General features: G+C 34.7%; 1 protein-coding gene across 4 annotated transcripts in view; it reads right to left on the bottom strand.

The window, feature by feature from the left end:
* Window positions 1-11,850: 11,850 nt before the first annotated feature.
* The window catches only part of LOC108360096 (glutamate receptor ionotropic, kainate 2-like), a 167,761-nt gene continuing 159,353 nt past the window's right edge, over window positions 11,851-20,258 (bottom strand). For all 4 annotated transcript variants that reach the window (XM_017612269.1, XM_017612276.1, XM_017612261.1 and 1 more), the window contains one exon: window positions 11,851-12,534. In XM_017612269.1, the coding sequence (XP_017467758.1) occupies window positions 11,954-12,534 (581 nt within the window). In that variant the 3' untranslated portion in view covers window positions 11,851-11,953. The remainder of the gene's footprint in view (window positions 12,535-20,258) is intronic.

Here is a 20,258-nt window from a genome sequence, read left to right as displayed (position 1 = left end):
AAAATACAATAGCGCAGTGGCAGTGGCAGTGACAGTTTTTAAAATTAGCTGTTACTGCTAATATTGGCAGTCACTGCCGCAGCAAACACAATACGGCGTTGTCAGTGACTGCTTATTTTGACATTCCCTTTTGTTTGTTTACATTTTTGTTGTTGCCTTTTAGGCTTCAGTGACATCAACAGAAGTTGGCTGCATTTCATTTATGTGAAATTCAGCATGCGAAGTTTGCCGCAGTGAATTTAGAATTTGGGCTAAACTGAGCAGTACTGCTAGCTGCCACTGCTGTATTGTGAGTCGCTTCATTGGACACCACACTTTTTAAAAAACAGCTGATTTCGAAAAACTGCCGCTGCAACTGCCACTGCGTTATTGTATTTTGGGCTTAAATGAGAACTAAGTAATTGGTTGAATAACACAAGAAATAGGTTTAGTGCTCGATGCAGAACATGAAGGTGGCGCTAACCCTCTATTATATAAAAGTCTAATTCATAATTTAATAAACATAAGATATGTACACAAATCGGCATGTCAAACTTTGTACAAAAATTCAGCAGGTTTTCGAAACACCAAACTTTGAACTCAGTATTTTTAGGGAGATTCCAAGTTTTCGATTTCATGCCTTTTTCCATATGAAGTGTGTTCGAAAATTTTTTAAATGGACGAAATGTATGAGACCGTCAGAAAAAATATCAAAAATCATCGGGATATTGCAGAAACTTGCACTTTTATTTAATGGACTATAAAACTGCAATCTTAGAATATTTTTGAAAATTCTGAATTGTTGCGCAAACTTTCTTTTCGTACTGCATATTCACAATAGAATTTAGCGGTTTGTAAATATTTCTCATGGCCCTTATTTAAATTTTTTAGTACTTTTAATTTTCACTTTTTGTAATGTTTTAATCTATAATGTATGTGATTTTTTGTTATATATTGGAATTTATGCTAAATTTCTATATTTTATGATTATGCCAAAACATGATGAATTGTGCCAAAAGTGCCTCTGAGAATAAAAATTCCAAAAATGGCATTATTGTGCCTAGTTTTCCATCACTGGTGTGAGGCTGTCGGTGAGAAAGCTCGAAAAAGCTTATGCACACGTGCATAGGCTTTGGCTACCGCTGATGTAAATCTACCACGTTGTTTTGGAATCTACCACAATCTTTAAGGCTTATCTACCACTAAAAAACATTTTATAGTCCACACACTGCGTAGGGGGACAGTTTTAACGTAGCATCACTACATGCAAAAAATATTGGCTACAATTTATCATTTTGTTCGCCAGATATATGTTTTATCAGCGCAATTGCACAATATTCGCAAGCTCCGCATTGATTATTGCGAACCCGAAAACGAATGCGAATGTTAAAATTAATGCGGAAGGTCCGCGGTTGTGAATGCAACAACCCTGGTCTGTACTATAGAGGCCAAGCATATGCATATGTTTGTTGCAAGTATAGTGGCCTGTTAGTGCTCCACACAGTGTTTTTAGATATTTCCTAGTTTGCATGGGAGCCGATTGAGCGCTTTTTTCACTGAAGCATAGGAATTTCTTTGAGTGTCCCTCTAACTTATTCCAATAGCTAGCAGTGCAGGATATTACCCACTTGTTGAGATCTCTCTTGATATCATTGTTGTTAAATCCAAGAAATATGCTGGGCCCAACATAGGGTGTGTCTGCTTTTTTTAGCTTGAAAGTCCGCATTTTCATTGCCATCATAGCCCTCTCGAACAGGCACCCAGATTAAGGAGACCCTTTTTGGTCGGTTAGGTTATTGAGTGCTCAATCGCACTCTATAAGGGTTTTTGATGAGAACGAATAGCTATCTAAAGCTTTGAGGACAGATTGGCTGTCCGAAAATGTGGTGATATTTATTCTGGCATATTGCCTGATTATTAAGACATAGTCAGTCCAGTATGGCAGTTAGTTCCGTCTGAAATATTGTCGCGTCTTTACTTAGGTGTAACGAAGCGTTTTAGCTGCCCCGACGCTTATTCTATAGCGCTGGGGTATATTCGCCATATTCAGGGTCCGTTACATTAAATTTGTAGTTTTGGGCCTCCGGTAAATCGTACTTTAATAGATTATTCCCTTACTTACTATCCTTCCTACTAATATTATAAATTTGAAAGTTTGGATGTTTGGGAAACCATCACACGGTAACAACTGATGCATGGAATTTTGTACACAGATAGCTTATGACCTAGGTTGGAAACTAGGCTACTTTTTTGAGAGTTGCCATTTGCTAAAAAAGTTTAATTAAATAAATACGCGGAAACGTCTGAACGGATTTGCATGAAATTTTGCACGCAGGTAGTTTATGACCAAGGTTGGAAAATAGGCTACTTTTTTAAGAGTTTCCATCTGTTTTAAAATCAAATTTTGCACACAGATGGTGTATGGCCTGGATTGAAAAATAGACTAGCTCTTTTACCGGTTTCCCGATCAGAACGAAATTTGGAACACTTACTACGGATTTCACAAGGATGGTCTTAGACTGAAAGTAATTCCGATAACGCAAGGCCGCTCCCATATAAATTGGAGTTTTCATAATACATGCATACATATCTCTGGAAGTATTTGTGGTAGATAACTGGAACTTGGTAGTGAGATATGTATGCGAAATCAAATTCATACTCACAGAGAAAAATGGACGTTTTTGGAAAAAAGGGTAGCACCTCCCTTATTGACTGGAAGTTTCACGTTGCACATCTATTCAAATATTTGGGGTAAAATAGTCAAGCTTGGTATGGAAATACATATGTATGTATGAATGTGAAACTAATCTCATAAGGTCCATTCATTAACTTTTCCAGTAAGTACTTGCAGCGAGAGCGTAAAAGAAAAATTGAGAGTAAAATTGAGAGCAAGAGAAAATTTTCAGAAAAAGTTATTGAACGCAAAACTAGTAAAAACTTGCAACTTAAGCCATTTTGACACTTTCTGACGGTTAAGTTTTGCCGCGCAATTTTCTTTTTAATTGGGAATAGTTCCCATCGTCATAGAAATAAAACAATATACAATAGATTTAAATTTTTCATATATATTTTCATTTCACTAATTATGTTTCATTAAATCATCCTCTTAAACAGTTTGTTTACATTTGAATTTGAAACATAACTTTACTTTTTGACTCCTGCAAATTCCGGCTAGTAAAATTTTTACTTGCAACAATTTGCAGCTCTCTCGGGTTGTTACGCTCTCGAATTCGCTCTCTCTTGCAAATATTTTGGGTTATTGAATGCATTTCCAGTAAAAACTTGCAACTACTAGTAACAATTCGTAACAATTTTTTGATATTGAATGGACCTATAGTCATGGACAAAAGTGAGAGGTATTGGACAAGGTGGTGTGGCAACCCCATGCAAATTGATTTTTCTATACTGCATATCTATGTATGTGTTAATTGCAGAGGACTGGAACTTGGCACCGAGATGTGTGTAAAAAATTAATTCCATACTTATGGAGAAAAATTTGCTTTATTCGAAAAGGGGGCGTGGTACCTCCCATACAAATTTACTGTTTATACTGCATACCGCTAGAGGTGTTCATGGTAGAGTACTGGGACTTGGTACTGGGGTATATAAAATCAATTCCAAACTAATGGAAGAAAATTGGGGTTATAAGAAAAAGGGGCGTGGCACTTCCCGCACAAATTGACTTTTTGTTGCCACATTTCCCTGGAAGTGTTTGAGGAAGAAAACTGGAACTTGGTATGGAGTTGTGTATGCAAAAAATGTGAGTTATTAAAAGAAGAGTCATGTCGCCCCCATAGGAAAATTACATATTTCAAACGTGTGCTACAAGAACCCAAATCATTGTAAAAATTCAAAGTTTCTAAAGGAAATACAAGAATCTCCAAAATTTGACTAACCCTGGCTTATATCAATAGTTTCTTCCATCGACGCAGAATCACTAACACGATAGTATGGTTCCAAAAATATATTCAAACCATTTTTTTTTTCAAATTTAATTACACCCGATTTACATGAACCTCTTTTGAGTTTTCTATTTGATTTTACACGCTTAAATTTTGTTGAATTCCAGTTTTTGGTTCTTTAACTGGGAAACAACGAAAATGTCAAAAGCAAACCATGAAACTTGAAACCAGTTGACGGTACAGACGCATATGTTCTCTTCCCTTTTCTTCTCCACCCCTCTCTTCCACTAGCAAGCAGAATTGAATTCAATACTTGAACCCTGTAAAACCCGATAATAGGTAAAAAATAGTGATGTGTAAGCAAATCAATGTTGCCTAATTCCCATTTTCAACAAGTAAGAAAGTCTAAGTTCGGGCGGAGCCAAACATTAAACACCCGGCGCAAGTATCAAATATATGTTTTACACCTTTCCGAAAGCTACCGCTACATGGTAAGCCGGGGTGTATAAATTTTGAGTAAATAAGCTACCTTAAATTTCGAGATATTGAATTTTAAAGCATAAGCATATTGAATTTAAAGCATAAATTTATTTGACGTCTTTCCCAAAGATAGAGATGACATTAAATCAGGATGCAACGGGGGTGGTGGAGTTTTAATTGCGGTACATCGTACACTCCGCGCTTCGTTAGTTAATCTGGCAAATAATGACAGCATATTGGACCAAATTTGTGTATGGCTGCATGGCTCATCAAAGAAGTTTTATATTGCAGCTTCGTACATACCGCCTAACAGCAATGATTATATTTATAAATCCCATGTAAATAATGTGCTTACTTTACAGTCTACCATTGATGGGAATCATCTTTGTGTACTTGGCGACTTTAATCTGCCTAATGTAAATTGGTCTCATTTAAGTAATCCATATATGCTAACACCATTAAATATCAACACCACTGAGGAAATTTATTTAATTGATAACTTTTTAGGTATTGAATTATCACAAATTAATTATATCTTTAACAGACTGAACCGTATTCTAGATCTAGTTTTTATTTCTCAAAACATCCAGTCTAAATTAAGTGAATGTCTTTCGCCAATTTCGCCAGCCTGCGGTCACCATGCTCCACTGAGTATCAATTTTGAGTTTTATGAATTTTTTACCATTCCTCTTGAAAGCAATGGTATCCGCTTAAATTATAATATTGGTAACTTTGAACTCCTAGATGGGATTCTTCAAAATATCGATTGGGATTGTATTTTTTCGGATTTTGACACAGAAAGGTGTTTTGATATTTTTAAAGCTAAAGTGTATGGTCTTTGTAAGAAATATATTCCTGCATATTCACCTAAATTCTATAAGCAGCCTTGGTACACAAAAGAGCTTAAGCATTTGCTAAACCTTAAAAATAGGTCTTATAAGAAATATAAGGCTACAAATAGCCCGTATTATTTTGCCATTTATAAAACCCATTTGGATAGTTTTAATAAATTGGACAAGAAGTTGTATAGATCATATATTGGTAATTGTGAGTCTATCATTAAAACTAATCCTAAATCCTTTTGGAACTTTATTAAGCAAAAAAAGTCTTGTTCTGGTATTCCGACGTCAGTATTCTTTAAGGATCGGTCAGCGACATCAGTTGAGGAAGCTGCAAACTTATTTGCTGAGTATTTTAGCTCTAATTTCGTTGTTCAGCCTCTCGCACNAATTATCACAAATTAATTATATCTTTAACAGACTGAACCGTATTCTAGATTTAGTTTTTATTTCTCAAAACATCCAGTCTAAACTAAGTGAATGTCTTTCGCCAATTTCGCCAGCCTGCGGTCACCATGCTCCACTGAGTATCAATTTTGAGTTTTATGAATTTTTTACCATTCCTCTTGAAAGCAATGGTATCCGCTTAAATTATAATATTGGTAACTTTGAACTCCTAGATGGGATTCTTCAAAATATCGATTGGGATTGTATTTTTTCGGATTTTGACACAGAAAGGTGTTTTGATATTTTTAAAGCTAAAGTGTATGGTCTTTGTAAGAAATATATTCCTGCATATTCACCTAAATTCTATAAGCAGCCTTGGTACACAAAAGAGCTTAAGCATTTGCTNACTTTCCTTACATGGATTGAATCTTATTTATGCAACAGAGTGTGTACTGTTGTTCTTGACAACTCGGTTTCCCAATCTTTCACTGCAAGCTCTGGGGTACCACAGGGTAGTATATTGGGGCCTTTGCTATTTGTGCTCTTCATCAATGCCAAATTTTTGTGAATGTAACCAAATGCTTCCACATAACTTTTTCCAAAAAGCTTTTAATTTCGCAAAACTCTTATCAAATTGCTGACTGCAAATTGAGAACTGTAGACAGAATTAAGGACCTGGGAGTGTTTTTTGATATAAAATTTGCATTTTCTACTCACATTGACTACATAGTTTCTAAATCATTATCTATGCTTGCTTTTGTTCGTCGTAATTGCTCCTGCTTCTCGGATCCTTATACTTATAAAACGCTCTACACTGCTTTCGTAAGATCGCGACTGGAATATGCTGCTTTTATTTGGAGACCTTATCATGCTACCTACGTAAATAGAATAGAGCGTATCCAGAAATCATTTATACGTTTTGCACTGTCCTCAATGAAATTCACGGAACCAATCCCGTCACATCTTTCGCGTTGTATGCTGCTAGACTTAAAGTCTTTGACTAGTAGAAGGGCGTTTCTGTCAGGTTCCTTCGTTGCTAACATTTTAAGAGGTTATGTCGACTGTCCTGAGCTTTTAAGCAGAATAGGCTTCAATGTGCCATCACGCAGTCTTCGGCATGTGGATATATTTTTCATTCCATTTGTGAAGTCGTATTATTCTCTTAATGCGCCATTGATCAGAACTTTAATTGAATTAAATCAATGTTATTCTTTGGATATCTCGCTTCCAAGAGGCTTGGTAACTTTATGTTTAAGCAATCATTTTAAGTAACTTAAGTTTAGTCGTCCTAGTCAGTAAGAATTTTTTGTATTCATTGACTAATAACAGAATAAATAAATAAATAAATGTACCGTTATATGAAAGCGGCCGTAATTTTAGTCCGATTTCAATAATTTTCAATGTTTTGCTTCTATGTGGCAAGCACAATAACCATACAGAGTTTGGTACAAATTGGTAGAACGGTTATTCTATTCCAGTTCTTTTAAATTTATCATAAACGTATTTCTTGGTGAAGAATTGTTGCAAGCATCAATTTTGAATAAATTAGCTTTAATATTTAATGATTTATCGAAGATATCGTATTTCTCTAAATTACCGTTATATGGGATGTGGGCGTAGTTATTGTCCGATTTCAAAAATTTTCGGTCATTTGGTATGCTGTATCAAGGCCAACAACTGTGCTAAGTTTATAAGAAATTGATGCAGCGGTTACCAAGATAAACACATGTAACCATAAGTGGGCGTGGCTACGCCCATTTTCCCAAAATTTATAATATTCTTATTTTTCGTCTAAAAATTATTGTAACTTAAGTTGTACTTTAATAGATTATTCCCTCACTTACTATCTATCTTACTAATATTATAAATTTGAAAGTTTGGGAAACCATCACACGGCAACAACTGAACGGACTTTCATGGAATTTTGTACACAGATAGCTTATGACCTAGGTTGGAAACAAGGCTACTTTTTTGAGAGTTGCCATTTGCTAGAAAAGATTAATTAAATAAATATGCGGAAACGTCTGAACGGATTTGCATGAAAAATTTTGCACGCAGGTAGTTTATGACCAAGGTTGGAAAATAGGCTACTTTTTTAAGAGTTTCCATCTGTTTAGAAATCAGATTTTGCACACAGATGGCTTATGGCCTGGATTGAAAAATAGAGAAGTTTCCCGATCAGAACGAAATTTGGAACACTTACTACGGATTTCACAAGGATGGTCTTAGACTGAAAGTAATTCCGATAACGCAAGGCCGCTCCCATATAAATTGGAGTTTTCATAATACATGCATACATATCTCTGGAAGTATTTGTGGTAGATAACTGGAACTTGGTAGTGAGATATGTATGCGAAATCAAATTCATACTCACAGAGAAAAATGGACGTTTTTGGAAAAAAGGGTAGCACCTCCCTTATTGACTGGAAGTTTCACGTTGCACATCTATTCAAATATTTGGGGTAAAATAGTCAAGCTTGGTATGGAAATACATATGTATGTATGAATGTGAAACTAATCTCATAAGGTCCATTCATTAACTTTTCCAGTAAGTACTTGCAGCGAGAGCGTAAAAGAAAAATTGAGAGTAAAATTGAGAGCAAGAGAAAATTTTCAGAAAAAGTTATTGAACGCAAAACTAGTAAAAACTTGCAACTTAAGCCATTTTGACACTTTCTGACGGTTAAGTTTTGCCGCGCAATTTTCTTTTTAATTGGGAATAGTTCCCATCGTCATAGAAATAAAACAATATACAATAGATTTAAATTTTTCATATATATTTTCATTTCACTAATTATGTTTCATTAAATCATCCTCTTAAACAGTTTGTTTACATTTGAATTTGAAACATAACTTTACTTTTTGACTCCTGCAAATTCCGGCTAGTAAAATTTTTACTTGCAACAATTTGCAGCTCTCTCGGGTTGTTACGCTCTCGAATTCGCTCTCTCTTGCAAATATTTTGGGTTATTGAATGCATTTCCAGTAAAAACTTGCAACTACTAGTAACAATACGTAACAATTTTTTGATATTGAATGGACCTATAGTCATGGACAAAAGTGAGAGGTATTGGACAAGGTGGTGTGGCAACCCCATGCAAATTGATTTTTCTATACTGCATATCTATGTATGTGTTAATTGCAGAGGACTGGAACTTGGCACCGAGATGTGTGTAAAAAATTAATTCCATACTTATGGAGAAAAATTTGCTTTATTCGAAAAGGGGGCGTGGTACCTCCCATACAAATTTACTGTTTATACTGCATACCGCTAGAGGTGTTCATGGTAGAGTACTGGGACTTGGTACTGGGGTATATAAAATCAATTCCAAACTAATGGAAGAAAATTGGGGTTATAAGAAAAAGGGGCGTGGCACTTCCCGCACAAATTGACTTTTTGTTGCCACATTTCCCTGGAAGTGTTTGAGGAAGAAAACTGGAACTTGGTATGGAGTTGTGTATGCAAAAAATGTGAGTTATTAAAAGAAGAGTCATGTCGCCCCCATAGGAAAATTACATATTTCAAACGTGTGCTACAAGAACCCAAATCATTGTACAAATTCAAAGTTTCTAAAGGAAACACAAGAATCTCCAAAATTTGACTAACTCTGGCTGATATCAATAGTTTCTTCCATCGACGCAGAATTACTAACACGATAGCATGGTTCCAAAAAAATAGTCAAACCTTTTTTTTTTTCAAATTTAATTACACCCGATTTAGATGAACCTCTTTTGAGTTTTCTATTTGATTTTACACGCTTAAATTTTGTTGAGTTCCAGGGTTTAGTTCTTTAACTGGGAAACAACGAAAATGTCAAAAGCAAACCATGAAACTTGAAACCAGTTGACGGTACAGACGCATATGTTCTCTTCCCTTTTCTTCTCAACCCCTCTCTTCCACCAGCAATCAGAATTGAATTCAATACTTGAACCCTGTAAAACCCGATAATAGGTAAAAACTAGTGATGTGTATGCAAATCAATGTTGCCTAATTCCCATTTTCAACAAGTAAGAAAGTCTAAGTTCGGGCGGAGCCGAACACTAAACACCCGGCGCAAGTATTAAATATATGTTTTTCACCCTTCCGAAAGCTACCGCTACATGGTAAGCCGGGGTGTATAAATTTTGAGTAAATAAGCTTCCTTAAATTTCGAAATATTGAAGTTTAAAGAATAAGCATATTGACTTTAAAGCGAAAATGTACCGTTATATGAAAGCGGCCGTAATTTTGGACCGATTTCAATAATTTTCAATATTTTGCTTCTATGTGGCAAGCACAATAACCATACCGAGTTTGGTAGAAATTGATAGAACGGTTACCGAGATACATATATGTGATCATAAGTGGGCGGTGCCACGCCCATTTTTTTAATTTTATCATAAACGTATTTCTTGGTTAAGAATTGTTGCAAGCATCAATTTTGAATAAATTAGCTTTAATATTTACTGATTTATCGAAGATATCGTATTTCTCTAAATTACCGTTATATGGGATGTGGGCGTGGTTATTGTCCGATTTCTAAAATTTTCGGTCATTTGGTATGCTGTATCAAGGCCAACAACTGTGCTAAGTTTATAAGAAATTGATGCAGCGGTTACCAAGGTATACACATGTAACCATAAGTAGGCGACGCTACGCCCATTTTCCAAAAATTTATAACCTTCTTATTTTTCGTCTAAAACTCATTGTAAATATCAATTTTGAGTGAATTATCTTCAGTAGTTACTAAAATATCGCACTTTTCGTATTTCTGAAAATTACCGTTATATGGGAGGTAGGCGTGGATATTGTCCGATTTCGTCCATTTTCAATACCATCCGTCCCATGCCCAAAAGAAGTCCACGTACCAAGTTTCGTTAAGATATCTCAATTTTTACTCGAGTTATCGTGTGCACAGACGGACGGACGGACGGACGGACGGACAGACAGTCACCGCTTAATCGATTTCTCTTTTCATTCTGATAATTTATGTATTTAATTGTCTATATCTATCTCGATTCGTTTTTCCTGTTACACCGTTATGTGAACAAAGTTATAATACCCTTGTGCACAAGCGCGCTCGGGTATAAAAAAAAATAAAAAAAATGCATACTAAGTAGTACATATAATATAAACAATATGTATATTTCTTCAAACAAAGACAATCGATAGTGGCAACGACCTTTCGATAGTGCAAAAAAATATAACCATTCGATAGTATCGATAGTACCATCGATAGTTTTACAGCTCTACTAATTTGTTTACTAAATCTGGTGGTGCGTCATCTAGTTCGCCATGAAAGTAGGCTGAGGCAATCACGACCTCTGTCTTTCGCCCGTTCAGTTCCGCTTCCACCAGTAATGTGACAGTGTCGCCATCTGTAAAGTCATAGAAAGGCGGAAATTTCTTTTAATATACATGTACATTAGACTGTATGTTCTTTGATATGATATCTACCGACGAGGTTGATGTCTAGACCAGTTTTTATTTATAGAAACTTTTATAGAAACTACTACCGGCGAGGAGGCATCTGCCTCTAGTGTTGCTAATTGTATGTTCCTTGATATGATACCTACCGACGAGGTTGATTTCTTGACTAGGTTTTATAGAACCTTTTATTATGACAAAGGTGCCTGGACAAACAAGACGGCAAGTTGATAAAAGCGTGGTAATAATAATAATAAAAAATCTGTTCGATGCATTAGAAACGTTTTGATTCGATGCATTAGAAACGTTTCGATTTTTGTCCACAGAAATCTGGTCACGGTAGTTATATTATAGTATTTGTAAAAATGTAACGTTTTTCAAATTAAATGAAAACATTTTCAAACAAAGCGAAACCTTTTTCAAATTAAATGAAATCTTTTTCAAGTCAAGCGAAACCATTTTAAAATTAAATGAAACATTTTTCAGACAAAGCGAAACCTTTTTCAAATTAAATGAAACCTTTTTCAGATTAAATGAAACTTTATTCAAATTAAATTAAACTTCCTTTTAAGAATATTTAATTTAATTTGAAAAGGGGTTTCGCTTTATCTGAAAAAGGTTTTATTTAATTTAAAAATGGTTTCGCTTAACCTGAAAAATTTTCATTTAATTTGAAAAAGGTTTCACTTAATTTGAAAATGGTTTCATTTAAACTGAAAATGCTGTATCAGATGTATTTAGTACATCAGTCAGAATTAAGAAAATCAATATTGATTTTGAATTGTGATTTTTAGTATGTGTTATAGATTGTAAATGTGTGGGGGCTATTCAATCGTTATGAGCAAACAAGTTTTGTGTTATTGAATTATATGATACATTGTATGTTTATTTTTACTTCGGCTAAATAAAAACAAACTGTATTGTTTTTAAAATTTAAGTAACTACAATTTAATTTTTTTCTACGTTACAGGGTTGAGTGCGCTTGATGTCGGCGAAAGCAAGAGCAGTGGTTCCGCGATGTGTCTTCTCTGCATGGTTGCGACATCCAATTCGTTAGAAGCGCTGCCGACAATACTGAAACGAGCATCTGTTGATCCCCTCGCGTCTATGTCCACAAATCCCTTAACATCCTTGAACAAGTGGCACGTGGGGCAGCGACGCTTCAGGGCTGGCCGCCGATGAGAGTCCATGCAACGCAAGGCATAGCGAAATTCGTCGAGCATCTCGCCGCAAAGTGAACGCTGGGGCGGTGTTTCGGTGCAACAGTAGGCGGTAACATGCTCGCAAGACTGCTCCTGTTGCTGCTGGATGAATTCTAGTTCAACGATGTGATCCTCCTGCAGTTTGTCGCGGTCAGATGTATCGGCGAGGACGAAACTACCTGTAGCACTTGTCGCCTTGTCGGTAACCGTAGTGTGGTGGTATTTATCCTCACAGTAGACGCTACGCCTATTTCGGGTGCGATAGTGGTACCAAAACTCGAACACAGCCACGCAAGCTGCTACGCCTATACCCACGAGTAGGACAACGAACACGCCACCTGCGATTAAATATCGAAAGTATAGTTGTTAATAAATTGTTAAACGATCAGTTAAGTAAACAAATGTCCATTCATGCAAGTCCCTTTATACTATATTCAATGTGAGTTTTGCAAATTTTTTACAATAAAAATTGCGACTTTCAATTCATGATTCTGCAGCATTAGTATGTACACAAGCTTTTGAAATAATTTCTTCTTTAAAAATACGACCATATATATCAGGGGTGGGCAAGACCGAGGCCGAAAAGAGCCACATGTAAATTCTAAATGCTACAAAGAGCCACAAGAAAAAACAACAAAAACAAAATGTTAATTTTTAAATAGAATTATTATTAGAAATGAAAAACATAATTTTGTTAATATTCTAATGTACGTAAGATAAATATTAAAGAAAATTCAAAAAATCCCTTTGGCCAAATTTTCAAAATCTGTTTTTACGTCAGTTAAAGCCGCTCGTAACAGTTCTGTTAAATGTTGGTTAGTCAATAGGTGCGTTCGTTTAAAATTTCCAGTAAAAAATGTCCAAGAGCAAAATTCCGGCGAAATGTCACCTGTTCTCCCACAAGAGAAAAATATCCAAAATAATACGCAAAGTATAAAGTTTAAAACGTAAGAAAACAAATCCCGAAGTCTTATGCTGACATAGTTGACTGACTAAACAAATAATTACTTCTTACAAGTTTAATTAGTCGGACTTTACTATTTTAACTTCCAAACCATAAAATTCAATTTAGGGATTTGCGTAAATTCCAACCAGCTGTTTTTGATCAGCTGTTTTCTTGTTGGCAAATTGCTGTTGGTGAAAATTTTTCCTGCAGAAACTAGCAGCTTTCCCTCAAAATGAAATGTCATTTTGCTCTCTCCATTTCCCGTACTTTGCAAGTTTTTTGCGTCCGCGAACACAAAAAGCTGATAGTTTTTATAACTTTCAAAAATTATGAAGTACGCGAATGCAACTTATTGAGAACGGTATTTTGACTTTACGAACTTCAATGTAGAGTACAAAAACTCAGAGTTATACGTTGCACCAAAGATTGAAAATATACGGCACACAGCTGTTTTCAACAGCGGATATTTTAAATCTCGTACTTGTTGCCGGAATTCAAGCAATGGAAAAGTTTTATGTTTAGTGTTATTCCAAAAACCGCAACTCTTCTTCGCTTTTCTTAAAAAGGAGTATTTCGGATATTGTAAATTCATCCTCTATTATGTTACATGAAAAAGGGTTTATGAAGTATCCAAACGAACATTTCAATAATTTCAAATCGGCAAATCTTTTTTCAAAATCTGCTTTTAAATCATGTGCAATATTTTTTTCTAGCCATGGAAATTGATGAAATATCCTTTTTTTGAGATTATGAATGAAAAACATAGCTAAGCTTTAAAACTTAAAATAATTTGCGACAAATCAAGAACATTCTTATTCCCTCCTTGTAGAGGCGATTTCAAGTTTTGCAAATGTTCCATCATATCGGTAAAGAACATTTAGTCAGAAAGCCAATTTTCAATCTCCACTAGCGGGTAATGTTCCGATCTCAATTTACGNTGTGTTATATACAAACATAAGTATGTACATTAGGCTGGGTCGATTTTGTATGGGGGAAAATAAAAGTCATTTGACCGCATTGTAATAGTAATATTATGATGTCTCAGGTCTCATCCAATTGTTATTGGCCAAGAAAGATTAATTTAAAACTTATCTTAAGCCCGCGCAATTGAATCAAAGTGTATGAATTTTGTAAATGAAACTTTGGCTTGTAATATCTATGGAATGCGTTATTATTATAAACAAGACGATATATCAAATTAAGGGCTATTAAATTTAGCACCTCACGTCCATTTATAATTTTTCAATAAGTCTACACGTTTTTAAGATATTAAGATAAAACTTACAAAAACTATAATTTTCCCTTATGAATTTTCAATTCTTCATTACTTCAGCAACCAAGTGAAAAATACAAAAAAGTGAGACGAGATTTATTTCAAGCCTTTTAATGTTTTCGGATGTTTATATAATATTAAAATGGCCATGGACTTGGTCACGCCGATTTGGTCAGTTTTCAAGATCGTGGTGAATGAATGTATTGTCAAAGATTAGGAATCGTTCGACAAGTTAATAGTAGTTTCAAACATATAAGTATTTACATACATTACAATTAGGGTGAGAAACGCCCATTTTGAGTCCTTTTTTCCAGTCTTAAAAACTGGTGCTGAATGGTTTCATTAGTCGCCGCAGAAGCACATTTTTCGCGGTTTCTAAATTTGCCGTTATATGAAAGTAGGGGACGTGCAATAAGTGTTTAGATATACATAAATATTTTAGTTAATTGCATTATGTGAAAAAGTGTCTGTAGGTAAATGCAGTAGCCTTTAACATATCCTAGGAAATCCTTTTGAGGACTCCCCAATTGGACGATATTGCTTTGCATTCAGCTTGAACGAAAAAAGTCACTCGCTGGCACAGTTTTCTGTAATCCGGTTCTTTTATTTAAAGGTTATTTATACAATTGAAGAGAAATTTTTTAGAAAAAAACTGGAAATCCACTTAAGTTTTTCGATATAACTTTGGTAAATGTTACTCGATCGGTGCGTAATAAATAACAAATTGAAGGCGAGACTTAATGTTACTGATTTTTGATAATAATATGACTAAAATAGTTCAGATTATAAACCAATTATTTTAAAATAAAAAAAAATTTTGAACAAAATTTTTTATCATTTTCTTATATTTGCAATTTTTATATTGTATGCATAAACATAAGTAAACCAATTAGTGTGTCTAGAAGTTGTGCCTGTTCAGTGTTTCCATACTAATTTGCATAAACAAAATTTTTCCGCGATGATGGAAAATAATGGCTATTCTATTAGAGCTACCGATATTGTTCCTAAATTTGCAAAAATTCGCAAACTATAGCTAATATTAAAAAAGGATTAGAATATTTGGAACTAGCGATCTAAATGCACGCCAGCAATATTAATGTTGTTCTTTACATCTTTTGACTATAGGCCAGTGCAATTATCAAGAGAACAATTAAAAATTTCCTGAAAATAGATGAGTTTGAGATTAACGATAAGATAAAGGGCTGCGCGAAATGATACTTGCCTTTATCTTTTGCGTTAAAGGATTCATTATGTAATAATATGCACCAAAACTTTTGGCTAAACCCAGAATTTTTAACAAGAATTGGTCTTATTCGACTAGTGTGCTGTGGGTCACTTGGCGGTCGATGCGCGGGCTCTTACAATTAAAATGGAAGACTAATATTTCGCAGGCTTGTTGTTGACTTCATGATACAATATATTTTCACTATTACCAAGGGATTTGAGAAAAATTAGATTTTCGACCCGCCCTAGTGTACATATATATAAAGCATAAAATAAAATAAAAACTCAATGGAAAAGAATGTGCAGCAAAGAAATATGTATTTTAAAAAGTAATAAGTAAGAACGTCTAAGCTCGGGCGGAGCCGAACATTAAATACCCGGCGCAAGTACTAGTTGCGTTCCCCAACTTTTCTGGGTTAAAACCTGTAAAACTGCCAATAGGTAAAAGAAGCCAGAGAACCGAATACAGGAACGCTTTATGGTAAATTCCTGCAAATTCTTGCACCTTCTTGCGAGTTAGGGAACGCAACTATTAAATATTTATATATATGGTTTTCACCTTTCCGCAAGCTACCGCTAAATGCTAAGCCGGGGTGTATCAATTTTTAGTAAGTTAGCGTCCTTAAATTTCGAAATATTGAAGTTTCAAGCATTTCTGAAAAATACTGTTTTTTGAAAAGCGGCCGTAATTTTAGTCCGATTTCAACAATTTTCAACGCTTTGCTTTTAAGGGCAAGCACAATAACCATACCGGTTTTGGTACAAATTGGTAGAACGGCTACCGAGATATATATATGTGATCATCAGTGGGCGGTGCCACGCCCATTTTCCAAAATTTTACCATATACGTATTTCTTCGTAAAGAATTTTTCCAAACATCAATTTTGAATAAATTAGCTTTAATATTTACTGATGCATGCGTGGTTATTGTCCGATTTTAAAAATTTTCGACCATTTGATATGCTGTACCAAGGCCAACGACGGTGCCAAGCTTGGAAGAAATTGGTTCAGCGGTTACCAAGATATACACATGTAACCATAAGTGGGCGTGGCTACGCAAAAAAAATCGCGTTTTTTGCAATATTTGAGAAGGTCTAGCAATGAAACAAAAGGTGATAGAACCTTCCACTTAGGCTTAAATTAAGGCTTGGACTTCTGACTTCAATCCCTAAAATACCATTCCTGCACCTTGGCCCTGAGTTTACCTATAGTCATTTATTTTTTTACACCATTTTTGACGATAAAAAGTAAATGAGTATAGGTGACCATTAGGGCAAGGTGCAGGAATAGTACTTTCAGGGATGGTAGTCTGTAGTTCTAGCTTTAATTTAAGCCTACGTGGAAGGTTCTATCACCTTTCGCTTGATTGTGGTAGGAACTCAAACTTCCCGAAATCAGTTATTCCTGTTCAACAAATGAATATAAGGGCTGGTTTCTCCAACTCAACTTAATTAAGCCAATTTTTTTGACCCAGTCAAGTATAAGCTGTGTAAAACGAAACTTTTGACTTAAGTCCAAAAGTGGCTAAACTATGTTAAGTTGAGTTGGAGAAACCAGCCCTAAGTGACCATCAATCAAAGGTGCGGGAACTTGCTTTAATCAAAGCCTAAGTGGAAGGTTCTACCCCCTTTGTTTCTTTGCTAGAGCTTCTCAAATATTGCAAAAAACTCGATTTTTTGACAATTTGACCTCGTTTTTTCTTAAAATCTAGAGCTGATGGTAACTTTTTGCTTACGGATTCGTAATCAGCATAAAAAAATCTGTCAAAAATAGCGTTTACATTACTGCATCAAATTTTTTTTCCATTTTTGTTGGCCTGTGTAATAAGTATTGTTAAATAGCCAATACCCGCATGTTTGCGGCGCCTTCAACCAAACATCTTTCGAACTGTAAAACAATGACTCGATTCGATTGAAAATTTTTTGGAATTGATCGGTTCTGGTCCACCTATCAGAAAAAATATAATATATGTTAACCCAGCCAATAAGCTGCCTACGTGCTAAATTGCAAGCAAATCGGACCACTGTTTCTCGGAGACTGTTTCAAATAGTTCGGTCTCTGACCCACTTAACGGAAAAAATGAATCCTATATGCTAAAGCATCGTTCACTCAAAATCGGTACGCATGAAATGGGTTATATCTTTTTAATAGGTTTTCAGAAAATAATATTTAATCAGTTATAGATACATGTTAGCGAGAGTTTTATATTTTGCTTGGATAAATAAATAAGATACAATTTCTTTGATAATGATAAAAATTTTCTGAACACCCGTTCTAGAGACTTGTGTAGTCAACTTGCTCTACTAAACTATCTTAAGTTTATGTTTTTCCACGGCTCGCACATCTCTACTAATTTTGTTTTAAATAAATACCATGTATTTTTCGATTTGACTTAAATAGGTCATATTCGTAAATTGATGACTTCCAGAACTTTAATCACATCATTGGCTTCAAACCGATTTAAAGTTACCTGTGAATAATTAGTTTTCATAAAAACCCACCAACACTTTACAAAAGGTCCAAAGTAAATGATACAATGAAATAACACTTTGTGCAAGCGCTCCTTCCAGCATATTTCTAGGGTCATATGACCCATTGTGGAGTCTGATCGAGTTTTAATGAGACTGCGATTCTCANTGCCTCGATTCTCTTGTCATTTCATAGCCTTTTGACAACTGTGTCAACTTCTATAGATTTAGTTGTAAGAGGATATCACCATGTTTCGTTTTAGCTTAAAACTTTTAACATGGGAGTTGACCAAAGTCCAGTTTTAAACATGTTTTATTAGTCATTATTATAAAATACCACATTTCGTGTGAACATTGGGGTAATGTAAACGGGTGCGGTTTTTGTTATAAAATGTATTTAATCTAACAGAATTTTATATATTATAACTCGATAAGGTTTAAGTCTTGCCATAGCTTGCATTCGCTAAACTGTGGATAACCGTTTTCCAATTCTCTCGTACGATCATCTTCTGATAAGCCGTTTTTTCCTAATTCAGGTAAAGAGCCTTATCCTTAAGCTGGTGCAAAATGATGTCTTTTAATGATTAGCTCACCCCGTTAGTTTAAGCAGAAGGAATCTATTCATTGATTTTTGGAGGATAATTATAAGTTTTTGGTATATTTAATTTTAATTTGATTTTTGATCTCGAAATTGTCGGATCTTCAACGAATTTGTTCAACATTATTTTTTGAGCAGCAACTTCCAACGCGAATAAAACTGTCAAATAAAAAGCCAGTACTATGAAATTTAAACCTCATAATGGTAGATCTATTGTCTTACGATCTGCATTGCAACTTTTTAATACATTCCAACAATTGCTGTACAGAAATTGCTGGAACGCGTACCGATTTTGAGTGAACGATGCTTTAATCTAGGCAAAAGGCCACCAAAGAACCAACTGCATTTTTTTAAACAAAGCCCTGCGCCAACTATCGGAAAAATTAAAACTTTGTGCACTCCTTCTTCTAAACACGTTTCCAAAAAAGCAGCACACATTCGAATCAGTTATGAAACATAGGAGAAAACATAAAAGTAACATAAAATAATGTCAGAAGAAAGTAATTATGTACCTTTGTACTATTTAGCATGTCATTTGACGGTAACAAGAGCAAATTCAATTTAAATCTATTAAATACATTCTAGCGTGTCTCAGTTATTTACCAACAAAAGCGGCTATAACTTTTTTTTCTATTCAAAACAGTAAGTGTGGCACCTTTCTGAAATCTTTATTAAATGAGAAATTTTTTTATGTAATGTAAAGTTAAATTTTTTTTCACCCGAGATAGTCAAAGTTGGGGAAGAAAATATCAAAAAGTTAAAAATCCAGAAATAGTCCTAATTTTATGATGGTTCCTTAATATATTTTAACTACATTTCATTTGAGTATGGAGAGGCAACTATCTGGAAGTATTTTACATAAAAAATTTACTAAGTATTGCCCGGTTTGTAGTTGCAGTTAAAGAAAACACATGAAAAGGCACGATTTTTTTTAATTCGAAAAAATGTAAATATTTCAAAAACGATGACACTTTTACCTGAAAATTTTTTGTTTATCAGGGAGCTCAATTTTCTTTCTTAAAAACCTTCTCCTGGCAATTACGAACAACTGAAAAATTTGCCAAATCGGCACAACCGTTCTAAATTGATGAATTACTATACATTTTTAACACCATTTTTATATATATAGATAATATAAAGTCTACTGAGAAAATCGTCAAAATCTATGCTGTATAAGCTTTATCTCCTATACCACTGATTGTTCAGATACCAGTTTTTGCGATATATCTCCTTTATGTGGGAAACTAAACCCAATAAACTGTGTCACCGGTTTACACACCGCAGTGAAAATCACCTAGATTGGTGCTATACAGGGTGTCCCAGAAGTAACGTGCCAAACTTTAGGGGAAGGTAGGTGGGGGGTGATCTCACTGATAAACAAAAAATTTTCAGGTAAAAGTGTCACCGTTTTTGAAATATTTACATTTTTTCGAATTTAAAAAAAATCGTGCCTTTTCATGTGTTTTCTTTAACTGCTACTACAAACCGAGCAATACTTAGTAAATTTTTTATGTAAAATACTTCCAGATAGTTGCCTCTCCATACTCAAATGC

The sequence above is a fragment of the Rhagoletis zephyria genome, unplaced genomic scaffold, assembly GCF_001687245.7.
Source record: "Rhagoletis zephyria isolate East Lansing unplaced genomic scaffold, Rhagoletis_zephyria_1.1 Rzeph_scaffold_00014, whole genome shotgun sequence".
Classification (NCBI taxonomy): Eukaryota; Metazoa; Arthropoda; class Insecta; order Diptera; family Tephritidae; genus Rhagoletis; species Rhagoletis zephyria.
The sequence above is the reverse complement of the archived record's forward strand: the minus strand, read 5'-3'. Positions and strand labels throughout refer to the sequence as shown.